Source organism: Setaria italica, chromosome IX (assembly GCF_000263155.2).
Source record: "Setaria italica strain Yugu1 chromosome IX, Setaria_italica_v2.0, whole genome shotgun sequence".
NCBI classification, from domain to species: Eukaryota; Viridiplantae; Streptophyta; class Magnoliopsida; order Poales; family Poaceae; genus Setaria; species Setaria italica.
In genome coordinates, this window is record NC_028458.1 from 56,721,434 (window position 1) to 56,743,279 (window position 21,846).

A 21,846-nucleotide genomic window follows, 5' to 3' on the forward strand; every position below is an offset into this window, starting at 1 on the left:
TAAGTTTTGTAATTCTCTTTGTAGAAAATGTGAATACCAATTCAAAAGACGGTGAGTAATGACGAAGTATATTAGGGTCATCAAACTTGATGCATTGATCTAAAGTTGGCCATCGGCTAAACTTCTTTATCGCATGCTTAAGTAAACATAAGGCATTTCTTATATTCTTGGAAGGAGATTGACGTTCACTGTATTCAAGTTCTTTTACTCGTTTATCACTTTGCTCTCGTGGGGATGCTTCCATCTTGCATAAATACGACGGTGACAAATTCTCTCATGCGTGTAAGCAAAGTAAAGCAAGTATTCTATCTCTTTACTCCTCTGCTACCTAAAATCAAAAACAAACGAAAAGAAGGCGAACAACAGCAATATTATATAATCCACTTCATGGTGTACTCCATATTCCTTTTGGTTCCTGATCTTGTGAATTTTGTTACAGATTGACCCACACATAATCAACATCAATCTTAGTAGAATTGCTAAATTGTCAAAACTCAAAAGAGACCGAATCCTCTAGAGACTATTTTCTACTTGAAGCTTTGTTTCAATATCTTATAGTACAAACTAATAAAGTTTGCAAAAATAAAAACTCATAACCGATACCCTTGAAGGTATATCTTATTGTGTTTTAGAATATCGATTATCAACATTATTTTACAGTTTTTATGTACATCTCGACCAATTATTATCATTTTATTTAGTCATCATGTACACTGGCCCACGTTAATAAAGAACTCTTCCAAGTTTTCTTTTTTTACGAAAGAGAATATTTCCATGTGGCATCCAAATGACCAAATCCCGCCTTGGAAGGTTATCCAAAAACTCCTCCGAAAAGAACCCCAAGAAATGTCCGAAACCCCCCGGACCCACAGGGCAGAATCCACCCTTGACAAAAAAATCATCCGCGATGGCAGAAGCCGACGCACACAGCAACAGCGCACGCACGCCAGAGACTTGAGGCTCCAAGCGAGCGCAGCCGAAGAGAAAATAATGGCCACGGCGACGGCCCTCTCCCTCGGCGGCGGCGCCCGCGGCGGCTGCGGCGGCGGTACTCCCCTCCTGCGCGGGTACACGGCCGCGGCGGCGGGTCGGTGCTGCGCGTTCCCCCGCTCGCGGTGGAGGCAGCCGCGCCTGGCGGCCTCCCGCGCGGACGACTCCTCGCCGGCGCCGTTCGAGATGACGGTGGAGGGCGCGCTGAAGCTGCTAGGCGTCGCCGAGGGCGCGTCCTTCGAAGAAATCCTGCGCGCCAAGAACGCCGTCCTCGCCTCCTGCAAGGACGACCAGGACGCCGTCGCCCAGGTCCCCGAGACTACTTCTCCTCCACCCCTTTATTATTATTCCATTTGCGTCCGCCTTTTGTTGTGCTCAGCCGCTCAGGGGGAATAAGGCGATTATTTATTGTGTCCTTGGTACCTCCGATTGAAGTTGCTAATTTAGTACTGGAAGCCGCCTGGATCAATTGGGAATGTGTGAAGCGATGTGGACTGTTGTTATATATCCTAGCGCGCTTCTCAAATGAAGAAGCAAAATTTGTTTATGAATACAATTCTTAATACAGTGGGGGGAAAGGGTGATGACTTTATCTGGCTCATTAAGTTGGTGATGGACTGCCTGTTCATTGGTTCATGCAATTTGATTCGCGATGCATTATGCGTGATCTCTAAAAAGCTATGCAGTGGGTTAGTTTGAGACTTAAAAGAGGTATTGGTCTTTGTATATCCATGGTGGAGATGATCATATATGTATTGCCTTATTTTGAGGTAGTAGCCTGCTTCGTAGGAATGGAAGGGTTTTAAAAATTTCAGTAACTTAATTTTTTGCATGTTAGAGTGCTCAATTTTTGTTGCAGCTTACTGTTATTTTATGACATTTATAGCCTTTCTTGTTCCAATGGACTAGCTTTATTTCCTTCTTGTTTTCTTCTGCAAGCCGTCCTCTTGACATGTACAGTTGTTTGTGGCTGTTCCTCAGATCCTTGCCTAATTCCTTAACTGTCTATTTCAAAACAATTTTACAAGTAGTTACGGCTGTTCCTCAAATGAACACAGAAATCCAATCTCATACACTTCCCTGGTGCCATATTTGACTCCTATTCCTTGTTTCATTTCAGGTGGAAGCTGCCTATGACATGTTGCTTATGCAGAGTTTATCGCAGCGGAGGGCTGGAAAGGTTGCTGATAACAGCATCCGCTATGCTGATGTTAAACCTGTAAAAAGTGCAGGAGCAGGGACTGTCCCGCAGTGGATGCAGGCAACCATGAAGAATGCACCTATTACATTTGAGACTCCATCTTCGAGCAGCTTGGGCATCCAGTCATGCGTTTATGGTGCACTGATGGTTTTCACATATGCTAGTGGAAGCTCTACATCTTTACCATCGGCATACACTAGCCCTGATGTTCCAGGTTTTATCCTAGCAACAGGATTTGGTGCGTCATTGTATTTCCTGGCAAAGAAAAATATGAACTTAGGTAAATTGATCCACCACTTTTGCTCCGTAGTTATATATCCAATGCCTTATGTTGGTTTATTTTTTTGCTCCATAGTTATATATCCAATGCCTTATGTTGGTTTATTTGGACATTGGTTTTTAGAACGTATACAGCAAAAAAATTTAAGCCTGCACATTTTGTATTGTGGAAGCATAGGAATGTTCATCTAAAGTTGAAGGTGCAATGATTCCATAATTTATACAAGCACCGACATTTTAATCGCATTATTCACCTTTTTGGCAAAAACCAGTTTCGCTCGCCCTGGTGCAATCGTTGAGCGGCATAAAGTTGTGCATTGTTCATCATATATGAAACCTATATCATCTTCTTGCTTTTGTAGGCTGTGTTGTCATGGTAGTTTTCTCGCAAATTAGTACTTGGTCATGAATCATTTAATTTATCAGTGTCATTTTTTATTTTTGAGTATAGTACAGAACCCAGATATCCCACCACGGCACTACTCATATGCTACTAAGAAAGGTGCATGTATCCTTTTTGGTTATAAGGGTGATTAAGCAGAGATTGCTTGCATTAGGCTATACTGGACAAAAGCTATATCTGTCATAATTCAATGCTAGTCTGTCTCATGCAATATCAGCCTTTTGGATAAGGTGCCTGGATAGCCAAGTCAAACATGCTGCATCATCCTTTTGTGTGGCCATTCTTCTAGTCTTCTGTAGTGTGTCCCTATAATCATTCTGCTCACGGGCCATTTGATGGGCTTCAGGTGACAGTGAGGTTTGGTTCAAAGAGTTATGAGCTCCTGATGAAAAGAAAAGTTTAGCTAATCTTCAAGAGGGCACATAGTATTAGCCCATCAGAAACAAATACAGATATTCAGGTACAATAGTAAAAAGTAGATCAGATGTCTGGTGACTATACTATACTATGGAGTACCTTGATTTTGAAATGCATGTGTAGAATTCTTATGGTGAGTTATTTTTTTAAAAAAAAGAATTCTGATAGTGAGTGAGCATGTGGGTTTCGCTGGCATAGAAGTCCAGAAAACCCCTATCTGCTTTTGTGCATTTTATGACATTGCTTACTTATGGGAGGAAACCTGGTTCAACATTTAGGTTAATGCTGCTCTTCTGCCAACCTTCATGTATAGATTTAGCATGATAATAAAGCCTTTTGTGGTCCTTTATCCAGGTAAGGCTGCATTGATCACCGTCGGGGGACTTGCAGCTGGTGCGACTGTTGGATCTGCAGTGGAGAATTTCCTGCAGGTTGATATCGTGCCCTTTCTAGGCATCCACTCCCCTGCTGTCGTTGTCAGCGAATTTATTCTCTTCTCCCAGTTGTTGGTATCACTATTTGTTAGGTAGGATCTGAAATCAAGCTGTCAACCTGGCATGTAATTAGCTGAAATGGATATCATGTTCGAAGAAGAGTCAGGAAACTGCTATTCTCCACAGATGGAAGCAGATGTGTATAGCAAACAATATATTGACATCTTTGTCGATTATAAAAATCACCTGTATCTAGTTCTATCAAGCTCAATCTGTGTTTCTGAAAGAAGCTTGTACGGGTTTCAATGTAAATTTGCATTTTTCTGACATCAAAGCAAAGCATTTAATTCTTTGGTATGTCACTGCTGAAAATGGTGAAGCCAAAGGTGCTGGATTCATGGCTGGAGATTTTGGTCATATGAGCAACCCATTTACATTGAACTTTGTATACAGCTGCTATTCTTTCAGTATCTTTGAAACTGTTATCTTTCACTTCAATTAAGATTAGTTGCAGGTTGCAGTCCTCCGAGACTGGCTCCAGGTTTGCCTCAAAAGTCAGATCGGATCATGTTTCTCGCATCAACTTATGTCTGGATTACTTTATAAGATTCTTTGTATCCTTTGCGATAGTGATAAGATGTGAAAAATGTGAATCTGAGACATTAGCATGGTTGAAAGGAGTATTTGTTTGAGATGACTTCGGAATCCATCCAGTCTCATGGATTGTTGTCAAATAAATGGGTTCCTTGGATATCAACTATGTGGACTCATTTGTGTTTCAATTAATAACGCACATAATGCATATAAACAGCTAAGGACCTGTTTGTTTTATCTTGCATATTGTGGATTGCAGCTTGCAGGTTGTGATGATCTGCAAGCTGGAACGAACAAGTCCTATCCCCCGGCCAATCCACAGCCTGTAAGCTAAAACGCCTAAGCCTAGTTTCGTACTCCACAGGTTGTGGAGTAGATCGCTGTCCCGTGAGCAATGCCTGATCCCTTTACACTCGTGTGCCGACCTGCCACTAACCTTCAGGGTCACAAAAATCTGTGTCACTGTGTGTGATGTTCCTTACATGTCAAATCTCTGATGCTGCTAGCTGTCTGAGCAAAATCACGAACCGGATCAACCTATGAATGGCCAAGCCACGCGTCCAGATCTTTCATTAAAAAATGTCGAGAAAAAGGACACACTGCAGCTCAGTACCTACCTTCTTGAGAGCAACATGCTGCTACAGCACATCATCAAAAGTTTTGGATCCGAACTAGTCAAACCATGCGTCCTAAAACATTATCTTGAGCAGTGATGCTGCCGCCTTCATATCAACACGAAAAAGCGGGATATGATGGACTATTACGGAAAACATGTTCTGGACAATTTACAACCACCTGTTCTCTCATGGATAATGAAGAGAAAAGGGATAAGAATAAAGAGAAGAAAGGAAGAAGAAGAAAAGGAAGGATTTGCATTGCTACGAAATAATCTAATTTTTATACCTCGCTATCAGTACGCTAATTACCAGGCGGAGTCTAGACAGTAGGTTTTGAGAAGGGCAACACGACAGGTGTTACACTACACTTGATTGCAGCAGCAGCTCTCATCTCCAGCAGATCTGCATCGTGCCTTTTCTTTCCGGTATAACTTCTTCAGTAGGTGCTGTTCAGCTGAGCTGGAGCTGAGAAAGGAGCGAGGGATTTTGCGGGAAGGGTGACACCGCCCCCTCGGATAGAGACCGAGGGGCTTTTGCTCCAGCTAGCTTTGCTCATGGCATTTGAGTCAAGGAATATCACAACGACGGTTATATCGTCATGGAAATGCCGCCTCACCCCGCGGTCGATTTTCTTGAGGTCTGAATATCTCATCTCCCTCTTCTTGGCTGCTTCTTGCATCGCGACTTTCACTAGCTTTCGAGCGATTCCCTGGTGGAAGGAAATCACAATGTTTTACAGTAGGAAGCAAACAATACCAAGCCAAAAGATACATGAATTCGACAAAGAAAGAGGTAGCAATCCAGAGCTGTGATATGGTTAATGAAAGCAACTTGTGCTATGTTTTTTTTTGCTTTGATAGTTTGAATTGACTTGTGCTATGTTGTTTGGAATGCATTTGAATTTAGGAGGAAGTGAACAAAAGAATACTCCAAATGAACAAATAGGCATCCAGGAGAAATGTGTGGCAGTTAGAAAGTTTAAGGTATCACAATAAAACGATGAGTGGGTTCGATATAACAAATCAAATCAATGAAGGATTCATTTAACAGTGGTGAAGAACCAAGTGCTGTGCAATGCTTAAGCTCTGCATTCTAAGTTGTGAGTTACATCCAGATTTTAGATGTATATTGTATTCTGACACCCAAAAAAGTCACCACCAGTTCAGCTTGATTCAAACAATTATAGTATTTGAAAAGCCTCATATCATATATTTCACTTAACGCCAAAAAAACTAACACGTTCATTTTAAGAGAGAAAACACAATCCAATGAAAGCACAACATAATTCAACATCTGTTTATCTATCCAGTAAATGGAACAATATTGACAAATAGATTCCAACCCATTGCAATTGTAGCAGAGGAGAAGAAGTCATACATTACGGGGACTATTCTGGACAAGGTCAACTGCTTCCTGATTGCTGAGATGCTCCCATAGCCCATCAGAAGCAAATATAACAAACTGATCGTTGGGCTGTATTCTGTGTTCAGTAATTTGAGGATCAGAGCTAAGAATTGGCTTCTGGAAGGTTTCTCGAAGCCGAAACTTGCTATGAAGAGGTTCTCTGTTAAACTCCGGTCTCTTTAGATATACATCTCCGATAGATCTTGAGATCTGCAGATATGACCTTACCACATAAGCAATAGCATGGATAAAGCATATTGACAAGGCTCCAACGCACTCAAAGTGTTAAATTAGCTTGATGGTTATGTGAATAAACGAATAAAATATTAATCAATAGCAACACTAAATACATCGTTTTCTCCTGTATATGGTGCACTCACCTTTCAGTAAAGTGAAAGCACAAATAGGAGGACAAGTGTTATCAGTGCAGTAACATAGTATATTGGCCCAAAGGTTACATCTTACCATCCACATTTATTTTGAGATATATGACAAGTATGTTGCATGATTATTGACAGCTGATAATGGACCTTATGATGACGTAACTATAAAGAATGCAGATAACTTTAGCTCTAGGAATGAGACCATACCCAATACCTAACTTATGAGATAATGCGAATACAAAAGTAATTATCCATACCCCACAATGAGGAAAGTGTGACTATAATGAGAACAACAGATGATGTCAAAAGTTCGAATGCTTTCAAAAACTAATTAGCTAGATGAGCCTACCCAATAAAGTGGCAAACTAGCAACCTGATGTTAGAGTACAGATTTTTGTTTACCTGGATGAGACCCTTCACACGCCAAACATTGTGTTTTAGAACCACAATTTGTGGATCATCAGGATGTGCTGACTGCAGCTCTTGTCTAACTTCCTCGTAGCACGCATTGTGCTCCGACGACAACTGCATGGCCAGAACCTCCCCAGTTGCCTTAACAAGCCTTCCAAGAACTGCACGTGAGTCGCCGAGGTTCGCGACATAGAGAGTCCCAGAACAAATTACACCCACTAGGCAACAGGAGCCTACTGATGCAATCTGAGGCTTCAAAGCCCATTCCCTGCTGACTAGAGAAAGAAAGCCCTCCTCAGTTGCTTGGAAAGCTTTCCGGATCACATCCACTGAGATGCACTTGTGCTCAGTTGCAAATTCTGGAAAAAGAAATAATTTTAATACATCGAACAAATAAAGAAAACTGATAATAAGTAAGGTAACACACTCAAGACAGTATCAGCAAATAAATCGATGTGTCGATGTCTTTTTATTTCTTGCAAAAACCTGACACAATTCCAACTGCCATCCCATATCTGGTCATGATATGCAAGTTTACCAATCAGATCTATCGAACCAATGATAATTTCTGCGGTGAAAGCAATAAGTACCAATGCACTTTTCGAGACATACAGTCAACATCGTCATCATGCTAATAGTCGTAGAAATGCAACCCATAATCAAATCAACACAGCAAAAGTTAGGATTAGATCATTGCATCATCATCAGTGCCTCTAAAACTAAGTAAGGGGGGAAAAAGGAAAAGAAATCAGCAGCAGCAACTTTCGCATATAGAGAGCCCTTACTCATGAGATGGTTGAAGAGGTGGTCATTGATGAATCGGGACGTCTCCGGGCCGCCATGGCCATCATAGACGCCGACGAAGGTGCCCTGCGGGCCGGGGTCAGCCAAGGAGAGCGATCCGGACTCCACCTGGCTCTGGTCCTCGAGCAGCTGGTTGGCCTGCACCACGGCCATGGAGAACTCCCCGGTGGCGAGCTGGCCGGCGTCCTTGTACCAGAGGAGACCTTCCTGCCGGCCGGCCGCGTCGGAGCCCTTGCCCCGGTGCCCGGCCCGAGATCGCGGGCCCCAGCAGGAGCTGAAGTAGTCCATCACTGCGGCCAGCATCCCTCATCTCATCGCCCTCCCCTCCACGCGGTTTCTTGACGGCATGCTCAAGGGACCCAGCCCGCTCCTAACTTCACCGCCCTTTCAGCCTCTTCTTCCCCTGTGCAACCGAAACAACAGACGCAATCAAAGCGAGTTAAAAGTCAATAATTTCTATGCGCCTGAGCTGGTGGATCGTATGCAGGGATCAAGAAACTGCATCGAACTCATCATCTCGTATGCATCAAGCGTCGTCCAGCGTAAGCAACAAAAAACAGATCAAGAAGCAACAATTGAAGCTTACCAATCGGAGCTAAGACTACGCGACGGACAGTTTGGCAATGGTGGACGGATGAGGAGGGAGAAGAAAAGGGCCTCACCTTTTTCCCTAAGAACTCCCTGTCGAGTTCGTGCTCGATTCCTGGAATCCACCGAGCAGGTGGCTCGGATCTGGAGAGCAATCAAAGCCCGGGCACACGAACAGCAAGGATTAGTTGGACTGGCGGCTGCTCTCCGGGATCAAAGAGAATCAAGCAGGAAGCTGGATAAAAAATTCTCCTTATGCCCCCCTTGAGCTCTCTTTTTCTCTCTCTGGCAGGCAGCTCTGCCCAATCTAATCTATCCTGCAGACTGGATGAATCAGCTCAGAGCTCTCTCCTCTCTCTGATGCTGGGAACTAGTACGCGCCCACATGAGCACAAGCGCAAATCCAAGGAGACAAAAAACCCAATAAAAGAAGAAGGGGAGCGACCAGAGAGGGGAGAGAGAGGTCAGAGCCAGCAAGGCAGGGCGCAGGATGGGCTCTGCCAATCCTAATTTGTGTGCGACCTGTGGTGGCGTAGGGCTTTGTTCGGTCCCTTAAATCAGTTTCCACCCATTTCGATTCACCCAACCTGCAAGAAAAGCACCTTTTCTAATGACCTTCTTACTTTGACAGTATTGGCATTATTTTGCATAGACGTAACAATACTCCTTGAGTTAGGGCTTTTTTGGAGTGTAATATATGGATTTCATACAAATACACGAAGAAATCAGCTGAATTTCCAAATGATTCAAGATAAGATCCGCATTCCAGAGGAGGTCTTCGTCAGGTATTAGTCTCCCTCAATTCGGTCAACTTTTGTTTCTTGTCATATTTCTTAGGCTATTCTTGTTTACACTCTACCACCGAGGTACAAATTGACTTGATAGGGTAGAGTAACAATGTCTACACGAGCAATAGGTCAAAGAGTTGCTTTCTCTCTTATGATGATAACAAGCATGCACTTAAAATTTTCTGGTTAAAATCGTACACTTGAATTTTACCAAAGAAAAAGAAGTGCACTTGAAAACTTCCTTTTCCATATTAAACGGGTGGCTTCATCTTTCATCAAACGAAGTGTGCGTCGGCTCTGGAATGGCTAACTCGTTGCTGTAAAGGAGAGCGTAACCGATGGAGCTACGGTGACTCGAGCACATCACACTGGAATGAATGAGAATGAATAGGAAGAGGCCAAACGACATGACAAGAGCGTGTACGCGATGTGGCTTTGTTCCGATGCCGGATGAGAGCTTGGACGGGTCAGACAGGTGCGCGCGCGCGCTGCGGTCCCTATCCCATTCCTCTGGACCCGTTTAGTTGTTGCTGAAAACTTTTCTCGCTGAAAAACAAGGCACAAAAAGAAAATCATTCGCGAGCTGAGGAGAGTAGTTGCACTAGCACAGTAGCACTCCACGTTTCACAGTTTTTTCACACGGCCTGCATGATCTGCAGTGACCTGCCTGGTCGGTTACTACGATATGCCGTGCACGGCATATTCCCAAAGCAAATGCCTTATCTGTAGCTGCAAATACATTTTCTGGAGATGAATCCGGGGAACGGGCAAGGCGGTGACTGGCAGTCATGTAGACGGCGACAACGATGACGAAACATTTGCAAGGTTTGGACTTTGCAGCCTTCAGCCTTGCAGGCGGTATTTCGTTTTCGGAGCGCCCATGGTTAGATCTGGGGTGGGATGTGATGTTCCTGTTATCTCCAACTAAGGGCTTTTAAAGATGGAAATGATGATGCTTGGACTCCGGAGAAAAGTCTTGAAGATGGCCGCCATTTGTATTCTGAACACAACAAGCTGCTCGATCGCCTGGCTATATGAAAATCAGTGTAACTTACTCTAAAAAACAGTGTAGAAAACTGGTTTTCATATGCATGCTACTACTGTCTAGGGCTACGAATCAAAAGGCAATTAAAAGATACGCAGTCTCAGGAAGGCAAAACGTTACAACTTGTGAGTAAAGTACCGATTTTTTTTAAAAAAACGTATAAAGTACCGATTCATAGTGCGACTTTTTGGTGCCTGGAAGGCTTCAACTTTTATTCCCCCAGAAATTGCTGGAAGACGTCAGGGGGAAAGCAACTTCACAATTTTAGCAGCTGAGCTAGCGTTGCAAGCTTCAGCCTCTCACTAATAGAGAGTACCCCCCCTTGAGGCCTTGACAGCACCTTGTTTGAGTGGATCAATCCTCCAGCTTATCTACCTAATCAGGTCAGCAGCACGACGTATCACTCGCAAAGCCTTTCCTGTCAAGGACCGAGATCCCGGCCAAATCCGGCTTCACGCACTCGGACGGCGACTAAAGATTGACCCGCGGGTGAGAGAGTTGAGAGTGAGGGTGAGCAGAGTACCCTGTAAAGTTAAAAGCAGAGCCCTTGATCGTTCGTTACCACCGCGCTGACACACTCCCCGCACCGGGGGCGCCGGGGTCAATGGGGTGGCGAAGGGAAATGCGCAGGATTTGATGGCGAGAGCGACCAGATTAGGTCGTGACAGAGCGGCGTGGTCCACACCCCACTCATGGGCATGGCAGCCCCAACGCCCGGCACTCGCTCATCAGCTCAAGCCAAGCCCCGGGCACAGGGCGGCCACGGCCACCTCCTCTCCTCTCGTCGTGCGCGCTCTCGAGAGCATGCTGGCCTGCTGGGTGACGGGAACGGGAGGGGAAGGGGGCTTGGACGAACGAGAGCTGGCGCCTGCGGGGCGGGGGTCCTAGCCGCGCGGGGGCGATGGGCGAATGTAGACGGACGGTTGGGCGAGTGGCCTAATCGCGCAACTAGGCGACTATGCGCGTGTCGGGCGGCCGGCCGGGTGGGGGATGCGTGCCGTGCCGAGGTGCCTGCCTGCCGGGGCTGGTGGTGGTGGCGGCGGCGGCTTCCCATAATCCCTTTCGCTCCGCGCCAGCGTCCCCCGCGGCCCCGGCGGGCGGCGGCCAATGTCCGCTAGCCCGTGCGCCCGCGGGACGAACTGGCATCCGCATCGCATCGCATCGCATCCCATGGCGTGGCCGCGCGCGCTCCGGGGGGGACCGAGACCACCAGACCCCCCCCATCGGCCGGTGTCGACGGCCGCGGGGTGCCCTACCGGCCACCCCGCCAGCCTGCCCGCAGCCAGCCGGAGCGCGTCGCGACTCGCGAGTGGCCAAGCAAGACTCGAGGCGGCGTCGTACGGGCCCGCTCGTCGATCGCCAGGCATACATACGTAGCGCCCCGCCCGTCCATGCAAAACGTGCGCGCGCTGCAGACACGATTGCTCACGGATTGCTGGACCGACCGGGGCGGCCGGCCGGCCCCGCGGCGCTCCCCACGAGCGACCGGTACGACCACGCTTGGCTGGCTGGCTGTTACTTGTTGCCAGCAGGTGTCCTACATTCACCTTGCCGTGCTACCCTGCCATAGATCGGTCCAAGCGGGGATGCAAGGCTGGATGGACATTGCAGGGAAGCGAGCACGCACTTCAATAATTGACCCCAGAAAGCTAAGCTAGCCCTCCACGAACGAATGAACCAAGACCCAACCGCCTCCATGCCGCTGGTCCCTCTACGGAGAGCAGTCAGTCCGGGCCGTCCGATTCGTTGTGCGCGTTCGGCCCGCATGTCATCTGAGCCGTCCGATACGTTCCTATTTCTGGTAACGCTAGCACGGCGGCTTTTACAAGCTGCTATTTTCTAATCCCGATTTTGTTCACGTGCTCGTTCCAAAACGGCATCACTGTGGGATGTCTGTACATAGTTGCATACCATCCTCTCTCGCCTACGGCCTACCCTCATATGGCCATATGCTTTTGCTAGCTGGCTAGCTGCGGTGCTTGTTGAGTCCTGGAGAAGCTAGTTTAAAAAAAAGTCATGGAGAAGCTAGCTGCGTGCCCATTGCCTCATTCACCCGTGGGATGAGGGGATGGTGCATGGGCGGTGGGCTACGTGATCGCGTCAAATCTCCAGTCTCTAGGTTTAGCCACTGGAATAGGGGTGAGACGTGAGAGGCCGTCACTGCCGCAGCACTGCCCCGCCGGCGGCGTGTCCGCGTGTTTGTGCGGTGGGTAAAGTGGGGTGTTTGGTTGCACGGAAAAAATTTTAGTCCCGGTCACATCCCTCCGTTCCAAATTGTAAGTCATTCCAAGAATCTTGAAGAGTCAAAACATCTCAAGTTTGATCAAAATTATAGAGAAAAATATAAAGACTTATGACATCAAATAGATATATACTATGAAAATATAATTGATAAAGAATCTAATGATACTTAGTTGACATCATAAATGTTATTATATTATTATATAAATTTGGTCAAACTTGAGATACTTTGACTCTCCAAGATTCTTGGAATGACTTACAATTTGGAACGGAGGGAGTACTAATTAGAAAGATTAAATATGAGCTAATTATAAAACTAATTGCACAAATGAAGACTAATTCGCGAGATGAATCTATTAAGCTTAATTAGTCCATGATTTGATAATGTGATGCTACAATAAATATATGCTAATCATGAATTAATTAGGCTTAATAGATTATTCTCGCGAATTAGACTCCATCTGTGCAATTGATTTTGTAACTAGTTTATGTTTAATACTTCTAATTAGTATCTAAACATTTGATGTGACAGTGATTAAACTTTAGTCCGTGGAATCGACGAGGATGACCAGAACGAGATGACAAGGCACTGCCCCTACGTAACAGCATTGACCTACCAGCGCGAAGTGCTAGCTAGCTACCGAAATAGACAAGGCGCGTACGTGATCTTGGTGAATCGCCACGTTTTCCATGGGTTCAGCACCAGCAGCTAGCGAGTCCGAGATGATGGTCAAATTGCGCAGGAGACGACAGAAGAGGAGTAATACTGGCTCGACGAGTATGGGGGTGACTGTTGACTAGCTATCGTAGCGGTCTCCATTGACGACGGTGAACTATTGAACGGGTGCCTCCCTTGATTGCCAGGAGCTGCGGTTAGCGTCGATTCGCCTCGGCATGTGGAAGGCGATCAGTGCTTGACCGGAAGTTGAATTTTCTTGCCCCACCGCGAGGCACGCCCAGCCTGTCGCTACAGCAGCCAGATGGTACCAATTGTTCCCATGCTGATCAAAATCGATCAGACCCATCCATCCATCCCCAGCCTCCCTGACCTGTCGCCCTGACTGCCGCATGCATCGACGACTCGATGCAATTTTTCTCACAGCGACTCCTTCCTTCAAGAATCGAGATGCTTGCGTTTGCCCTATGCTATACATCATGCAGGAGCGTGCACAGCACTGCATTTGAGTATACAGTACAGCCTAGTAGAGGCCCGGGCGACGATGTGATAGATACCAACCAAGGCCATGTTTAGTTTCCTCCAAACTCCCAACTTTGACACTATACAAAAAGAAGATTCTCCATCACATCAAACTTGCGGTATATGCATGGAGTACTAAATGTAGACGAAATCAAAAACTAATTGCACAGTTTTGTTGTATTTTGCGAGACGAATCTTTTGAGCCTAATTAGTCAATATTTGGACAATAATTCACAAATACAAACGAAACGCTACAGTTGCGCATTTATGGCAAAATACCAATTTTACCAATCCCAAATTAGGAACTAAACAAGGCCCAAGGCCGGAACGTAGCTGCTGCTGTGCCTGTGGCCTGTGCGCACGAAGATACAAACAGGAGTCTGCACGGGAATCTTCTCCGTTGTTTGGCTCGTGCCAGCAGAGTGTAGTCACGGTCGATGCATGCAGCTTGCAGGCTGGAGGTGACGCCGGGAAAGGCTGCCTCCCCGGCACCAAGGCAGCCGCGCGCTCGTACGTGTGACGACGACTGTGTCTGTGTGTGTGCTGTGCTCTATCGCCAGGCACCAGCTTGCAGGCGGAATCGGACAGTGACGCAACGATAAGCCTGTCGTCCATGCCAACATCGACTACTCTCGGGCGATGCACGCGTGTGCTGTACGGAGGAGTCAATGAATAAAGCGTAGCTTCTCTTTTTTTAAAAAAAAACGAAAATAAAGCGTAGTAGCACTGTTCCATACCAGAATCTACTCCCTCTGTCCTAAATTACTATTCGTTTTGATTTTTTTAGCTAAACTACGAACCTTAATATATGCTATGGCTAGATATGTAGTAAAATACATGTATCTAGAAAACGATACATCTAATAGTAATTTGGGATGGAGTAGATTAAAAGCGACCAAACTCGTCGAAACCAGCTTTGCCGTCGCCGTTCCAGATGAATCGGTTGCACTGCGCGCCATTTTGAATTCTCCCCCAAATCGGTGAGAGAATCGTCGCTGGTTGGTGCCCCCAAAACCTTTTGCAGGCACGACGCACGTATACAGATACAATACAGCCAAGCAAAAACCGTATGGGACGTCGTCGTCGTCGTCCCTAGGCTGCGAGACGACGACGGTGTGTGCTCGCTCGAGCTCGATGGACCAGCCGTGGTCCCGCTCCAGCTAGCGCGCATTGCTCCGCTCGCTCCTCTCTTCTGTTGTCCGCAGGCGGCCGGGCAGAGGGGTACAGTACAGGTCGAGGGTGACGCGGCTGCGTGCTGCGTCGTCGGTCGTTGCATTGCTTGCAAATCGTCGCGTCCGTCCGCTCGGGCTCGTCACCTCACGGACGGGCCCAATAATCAATCGCGCATATTAAAAAGGCTATGCAGGCGCTAGCAACTATAGCTCTAGCTAGCTGCGCACCAAAATTTAACAAAAAGCGGAGGCCAGTTGCCTGTACGGATGGATGGGCACGCATGCACGCACGGCGCGATCGAGCTGTGACAAACCATGTCGCCCCAGCTACAACCTTAGGGTTCCTCTCCTTTCCGACATCCCCTGTTCCTCACCACGCACCGCGGCTGCTGCCTGCTGGTAACACGTTTTTCCCCCGGCCCTGTAGCTAGTTCTCGCGTAACTAGTTTCGGAGCTGTCTAGAGCTGAGGCAGCGGCAGGCAACCTGATTCGTTGAACACCACGCGTACATCGATGTATACTGTACATACCAGCTATCGCAAGTGGGTGTTACTATATGTTGCAGCAGAGCGAATAAACAAGAACTGTGAGAGCAGCATGCTTATCTCTCTTATCTCAGTTTCATGCATGCGCTGGCCGTGATAAGGAGCCTGCCTACGTGGTGTGGATCGAGGAGTAGGTGGGGATATACGAGTACAGTATATAAGAACACTGGCATATGCTCAGGCCACACCGATTCAGTATTCCGTTGCAGCAACAAGTTGGCATAGTATATCTTACACGGCTAGCTAAGCTGCTGCTAGTTTTCTACTCCGTAGCTTACTGGCGTACGTACGTGAAATTAGTTTAATTCGTCCCAGTACGTCAGTGTGCCTCCCTACTCCCTAGTCAACTTTACGCTGGTTTATGCGCGATCTGGAACCCACTTGCACGTTACTGATACGTCAGATATACGTGGATCCTCCACTAGCGATCTGACGACTGGATAAGTGGACGAGGAAGACGTACGGTGCATGTGTTGTTGATGAATAGCGGAAGTCAACGACTAGCTATCTGATCTACTACTGTCTACACATTGTTAGGGCCGGGAATCGATCGATCGAATGATCAACCCTAAAGCTTTGCGAGTTTGCATGCCAGCGGGGCAGCTGACAGTGGGTCTACTCTTCTGATGAGCTCAGGAGACCGATCGAGGTGCAGGTGACCCCCACAAATCGCAATTGAAGCGAAAGTAACGCTCCCATTTTCAATTTGTTGCATGCATTTTTAGCATCTTACTCTGAAACTGGATGCACGCGACAAAAACTGTACCCCGCTATCTAATCCTGTCGACAAGAATCATGGCCGTCATTTACGAGCAAATACATTTTTTAAAAAATAATCTGATACTGCTAGTCGGCACGTACAATGCACGAAGTAGAATCGATGTACTCCTGTCGGCACTTGGCTTGGTCTAGTAGTAGATTTTAGAGAGAGAGCAATCAAACTAAGTGGCCCGTATATATCTCCATCCGCCTACAAGAGAATAAAAATAGGGGAATGTGTTGTCCTGCCGCCGCTGCGTGCCAAAACCAAAAGGCACAGATTATGAACCGAGAAGAAGGCTCTGGCCGTAGATTTCAAGATCATAACCAACTCCGTACCAACAAAAGGCGCCACATCCTTGCAGTTGCCAGCTTCCTCGAACGAGCCATCCCCAGGTGCATCAGTGCATGCCTTCCAAATCCGCAAGTCGCCGTTCTCCGTTTCACATCACCTTACACTAACGGGTGTTTGTATACCATCAACTAAAGTCACTTGTCATATCGGATATTTGATACTAATTAGAAGTATTAAATATAGACTAATTACAAAATTAATTGTACAAATGGAGTCTAATTCGCGAGACGAATCTGCTAAACCTAATCAGTCCATGATTTGATATTGTGGTGCTACACTAACCATTTGCTAATGATGGATTAATTAGGTTTAATAGATTCGTCTCGCGAATTAGCTCAGAGGTTCTGCAATTAGTTTTATAATTAGTTCATGTTTAATCCTTCTAATTAGCATCCGAATATTTGATGTAACACTGCTAAAATTTAGCAACTAAGTACCCGAACACCCCTTTGACCTTTCGTTTGGTAATGAACGCACGCAGAACGCCGTATTTGAATTTAGATACGCAGAGGACACGCAGATTCGTCGTCTAACCCAGGGGCAGTGATCATCAGGTGCAGCGTCGCCTGGACCAGACCAACACGCTGGTCTTCTTCGGCCTTGACGACGAGCCGCCCTGCCCAACTAATCTATTCACCGCTGCTGACTGCTCCGCCCGAATCTGGCCGGCCGGCCGGCCACGCAAGCGGCCGTCTCGGCCACCCATCGCGCCTGCCGACCAATCATCCCCCACGCACAAGTGGCCACGCATGCGTCCCGCGAGCTTTTTTCTAAGCGCAAGTGCCGGAATAGTTTAGGTCTTGTTTGGGAGGAGGGTGCTAAAATTTAGTCCTGGACTAAATTTTAGTCCTCTCAAAAAGAGTGCTAAATTTTAGCCTTTGGGGGTGTTTGGGAGGGAGCCTAAAGTTTAGCAACTGCTATACCAAATGACCCTTTTACCCCTGGAGCGGCATGAGCCAGAGGTGCCGGACGTGGCGGTGAGGGTGCGCAGCGTGCGCGGGCCGGAGGTGGTGACGCGCGCGAAGAGGCCCTGGAGGAAGTAGGACGCCAGCTTCTGGTCCACATCCCCGTACGGCAAGGCCAGCTCGTTGAGCATCCACATGAGCTGCTGCACGCGCTGGCTGTCGCGCGCGGCCACGGCGCGCGCGCACTACAGCAGTAGCTGCGCTGCCCACCTCCCGCCGCCGCCGCCGCCCGACGAGGAGCGGCATGAGCCAGAGGTGCCGGCGAGCAGCGCCGTCAGCGCGGGCGCCGCGAGCGCCGTCAGGCCGCGGGGGCGGGCGGGGCCGGCGGAGGCGGCGGGGTCGGCGCGGGGCCGGGCGGGGCCGGCCGGAGGTCGCGGCGGCGGGGTGGGGCGAGGTGGAGGTGGCGGGGTGAGGTGGCGGCGGCGGGGTCGGCCGAAGGTCGCGGCGAAGGCGGCGGGCGAGGTGGCGGCGGTGGGGCCGGCCGGAGGTCGCGGCGGCGGCGGCGCGGCGAAGGCGGCGGGCTAGGTGGAGGCGGCGGGGCCGGCGCGGAGGTCTGGGAGGCGGAGGCGAAGGGAGAGAGAGACAGGGGAGGAGAGAGAGGGGAGGGGGCAGGGGGAAAGTGGTCCGGGGGACCACTTTTTAGTCCATTTTAGCTACCCCCAAGTGACTAAATGATTAGTGGGGGGCTAAAGTTTAGCCCACAAGATTTAGCCCACCTGTTTGGAAAGCTTGGGGGCTAAAATAGACTAAAGTGGCTCTCCAAACATCCCCTTAGCCGTCGAGGGTCGGGGACAAGTCGCGGCTCGCGTTTCCGGAACCGAGGACTCGATCCCCTTCCGGCGGCAATCGTCGGGAGCCAGGCCAGCCGCAGCCAGCCTGGGATTAAACAAGGGGCCGTGCCCGTGAGCTGCAGGTTCGGCGGACGGATTACTTGATCAACCGGTCTTGTCTGCCCGTCCATGTCACTACATGAGGAAATCGAGCCGAATTGTAAGCGAGCGGCGTGGGGGAGTCGAGTCGAGTCGAGTCGCGGCCTGTCGATCACATGACGTTGATAATAATAATTAAGTTGGTGGCGCATGGCACTATGGCAGTGGCAGGGCACGGCGCGTTTACGTAGCGGCGAGATTTGATTTGTTGCGCGACAGCCTCGTGACCGAGCAGGATAAGTTTGATAATTTCACGTCGTCGATCGGGGTTCGGTTCAGAGGGAGTTAAAATCTTAAATGGCGCCACCCACATGACCACTTCACTGCATGCCTCTGCACCAGGTGATGATTGGGCTGACGGGTTTCATAATGGCCTGTGGCCAGGACGACCTCAGGAGTCAATGGCCTGTAGCTCCAGCAGTGCACAGCGTCGTCGTACGTCCGCGTCAGATGAGATGGTTTCTGTTTCCGAATTTCCAAGAGTTGTTTTATGCAGCGGTTTGAAACGGCAAACGGCGTAGAAAATTCAAAATATACTACTAGTATAGCAAGTGGTGTCTGGTGGGTCGTTGGAGACTTGTATTGCCAAAAAGGAACAATTGAAGAATGAAAAAAGAAGAAGAAGAAGAAGAAGGAAAAACAACAAGGGTGGGGATAGGAGAATAGAAGGGAAAACAAGAGGGGAAAAAAAAGGAAAAACGTGACATAGGCCGCGTCACAATGTCTTGTGGGCCGGCCTGTAATAATATGGGCCGCAAGTGTTTGATGATGTGGGGGCAGGCAGGGTGGCCGAGTACCTGGGCCGTAGAGAAGCTCTTAGGGTAGGGTGTGTGCCTTGAGAGAAGAAGCTTGTGCTTCACGCGAGGCCCAGTACAAGCAAAGTAATCAAATAATCTATCTATCTATCGATGGATCGATCGATCTATCTATATATCCAAAACAATTGAAAATAATTTTGTTTTTCACCCAAAATAATTTTTCTGTACCTCTCACAGAGAATCCGCATGTTAGGTTGATGGGTTGGAAAGTGTTGGAAAGAACTCTGCTGTTTCCCTCTCACTTTTTTCACCTCAACTTTAGATTACCCACCCGCCGTACCCACTCTGAAATTTCCATCACCCACCCGACAAATTAGGTTCCCAGTGCAAAATTTGTTTCCTTGTTTGCTATACATACTGGCGCATGAGCAAATTTATTTCCAGAATCACCGCAGGTGCATTTTCCTTGTGTGTACGGGATCACCGCAGGTGCTTGTTTCCTTGTTTGCATGCCGATCTTGGCCCTGTTTAGTCCCCAGAATACAAACTTTGACACTACGCAAAAAGAAGATTTCGCGTCACATCAAACTTACGGTACATGTATGGAGTATTAAATATTGACGAAATTAAAAACTAATTGCACAATTTGATTGTACTTTGCGAGACGAAGCTTTTGAGCCTAATTAGTCAATATTTGGACAATAATTCACAAATACAAACGAAACGCTACAGTGTACTACAGTGCCGTACAGTGATTTTAGCGACGCCAACTTCGCCGAACTAAACAAGGCCCTTGCTATGCAGGCTCCAATCACGTCTGACTTGACGTCCCAAGGCCGGATACGATGGCTGCGCATGAAATCATCAATACGATCGGCAGGTGCATATATACCATTACCGAAGTGTAGAGCGGTGATCAATCACCGGGAGGATCGGTCACAGCAGGCAGGTGAGTATAGATTTAGTTTATATATTGTCCCAAATGTGTTTCAGTTTGTTTTCTTATTATCTCGCTAATGCTGGCGGCACCTGAACTAACACGCATCACATGCAACCTCCAGTTTTTTATTAGTCAGCATAATTCTGCTTGAAATCACATCACACTGTGTTTCCTTTTCTTATGCTTGAAAAAACTTCCATTTCATTTTTCTTGGTTCACATCATCACGCATTGTTTCCCTTCCATGTCGAGGTGATCACACCTCCATTCTTCTTCTTTCTCTTTCACCCCATGACTTACTCCGTGTTTGATCCACTGCGAGTTGGAAGGACGGCGCCTCGCCTTGCTTCCTCTGCTCTATCTGGCTCTGCCACGCGCCGCCGTCGTTGCAAGGTCATCTATCCCCGACTGCTCATTGGCCGCTCGCCCTCCTTCGCTGGTGCCAGAGATGCGACTGTCTTTGCACGCCCGCATGTCGGTAATTCTCCCCCGTCTGCACGAGATTAGGGGCGACGACGTTCCGGGACCTCTTGGGGCTCCCGGAAGGCGTGAAGTCCAAGCATACAGTGCGAGAGGCCAGGTCGGCACGTTATTGTGCAAGTGCTCCTCCTCGAACGGTATTTTGCAATACATAAAATTTAGTACTCAAAGTGTTTTTTTCTATTGCAGATTAATCTTTTACTATAATATTGTAGTGCCATTTTATAACGCATCAATTGTTTTCTTCTAATGGATCGTCATCCTCCAACTGGTGATGTGGAGAATGTACGGGGTTTCATCTTTGGATTTTTTTTAAAAAAAAGAAATAGAGTTGTCAGCTAGGACTAAGTGCTCAAAAATTCAGTTTAGTGGTCCAAAACTTTTCAGACTCAATTCTCAGTATCGTATTAATACGAGCTTATGGAGATGCAAGTCAAGATAATGCGAAACAAAACACCTAAAAATAGCATGAAGCTTTCGCATAACCCTAATGTAGAAGCTTACACGGTGGAATTATTGGGTTGAAGTGCGCTTAGGCTATCAAATTTAAATTTTGCTTTAATAGCATGTTTGATCAAATGACATGATTTTTTGAGAGTAAAATAGCATGATTTTTGTTTATTAAAATTTAAGAAAAGACATCATTGCCATCTTTGCTATAATTATAAATTATGACTCACTAGATTTTTATGAATTAAAATCATTGTTTACTAAGTTTCTTAAAAACACGTGCGTGTCGCACGTGCATTCTCTGCTAGTAAGTTTATTTAAGTTACAACGTATCTCGTCCTGGTTACCTAGGCTAGAACTTGCTTTGTGCCAGTAACCACCGAAGATAGTTGTAACAGCCCAAAATTCAAATAGAATTAAAATCAAGATAAATAAATAAATAAAATTTGTTTTGGCTTTTATTTGGTTCTTCTTATGTTTTATGCATTAAGAACCCTCCTTGAGCATATTTAAAATGACATAAAAAATGGTAATACAAAAAATATATCAACAGCTCCTCACTCATCCATTTTCTCTCTGTGCGCACAACAAACTTCTCTCATTCTCCTTCTATCGGCGGATAAAAAAAAAGGATCAGCATCTGACCGAGCTAGAAGACATGACTGTCCTATTTTTCCTGTCCAACTCACCTGTCTCT

The 21,846-nt window shown here is 47.1% G+C and overlaps 2 protein-coding genes across 2 annotated transcripts; one reads left to right on the forward strand and one right to left on the reverse strand.

Annotated features, from left to right (window-relative positions):
* Positions 1–908: 908 nt before the first annotated feature.
* Positions 909–4,081, forward strand: LOC101757442 (protein CHAPERONE-LIKE PROTEIN OF POR1, chloroplastic). The gene is made up of 3 exons (XM_004985730.3): positions 909–1,299; positions 2,111–2,471; positions 3,645–4,081. Exons 1-3 carry the CDS (start codon positions 991–993, stop codon positions 3,818–3,820), a joined length of 846 nt encoding a protein of 281 aa, XP_004985787.1. The 5' UTR covers positions 909–990; the 3' UTR covers positions 3,821–4,081.
* A 947-nt stretch (positions 4,082–5,028) lies between these two features.
* Positions 5,029–9,062, reverse strand: LOC101757840 (probable protein phosphatase 2C 28). Its single transcript, XM_004985731.2, has 5 exons — positions 8,600–9,062; positions 7,919–8,340; positions 7,125–7,492; positions 6,313–6,549; positions 5,029–5,644 (listed from the first exon to the last, which is right to left on the reverse strand). The coding sequence occupies exons 2-5, from the start codon at positions 8,238–8,240 to the stop codon at positions 5,372–5,374; spliced, it is 1,200 nt and encodes a 399-aa protein (XP_004985788.1). The 5' UTR covers positions 8,241–8,340; positions 8,600–9,062; the 3' UTR covers positions 5,029–5,371.
* Positions 9,063–21,846: the final 12,784 nt, after the last annotated feature.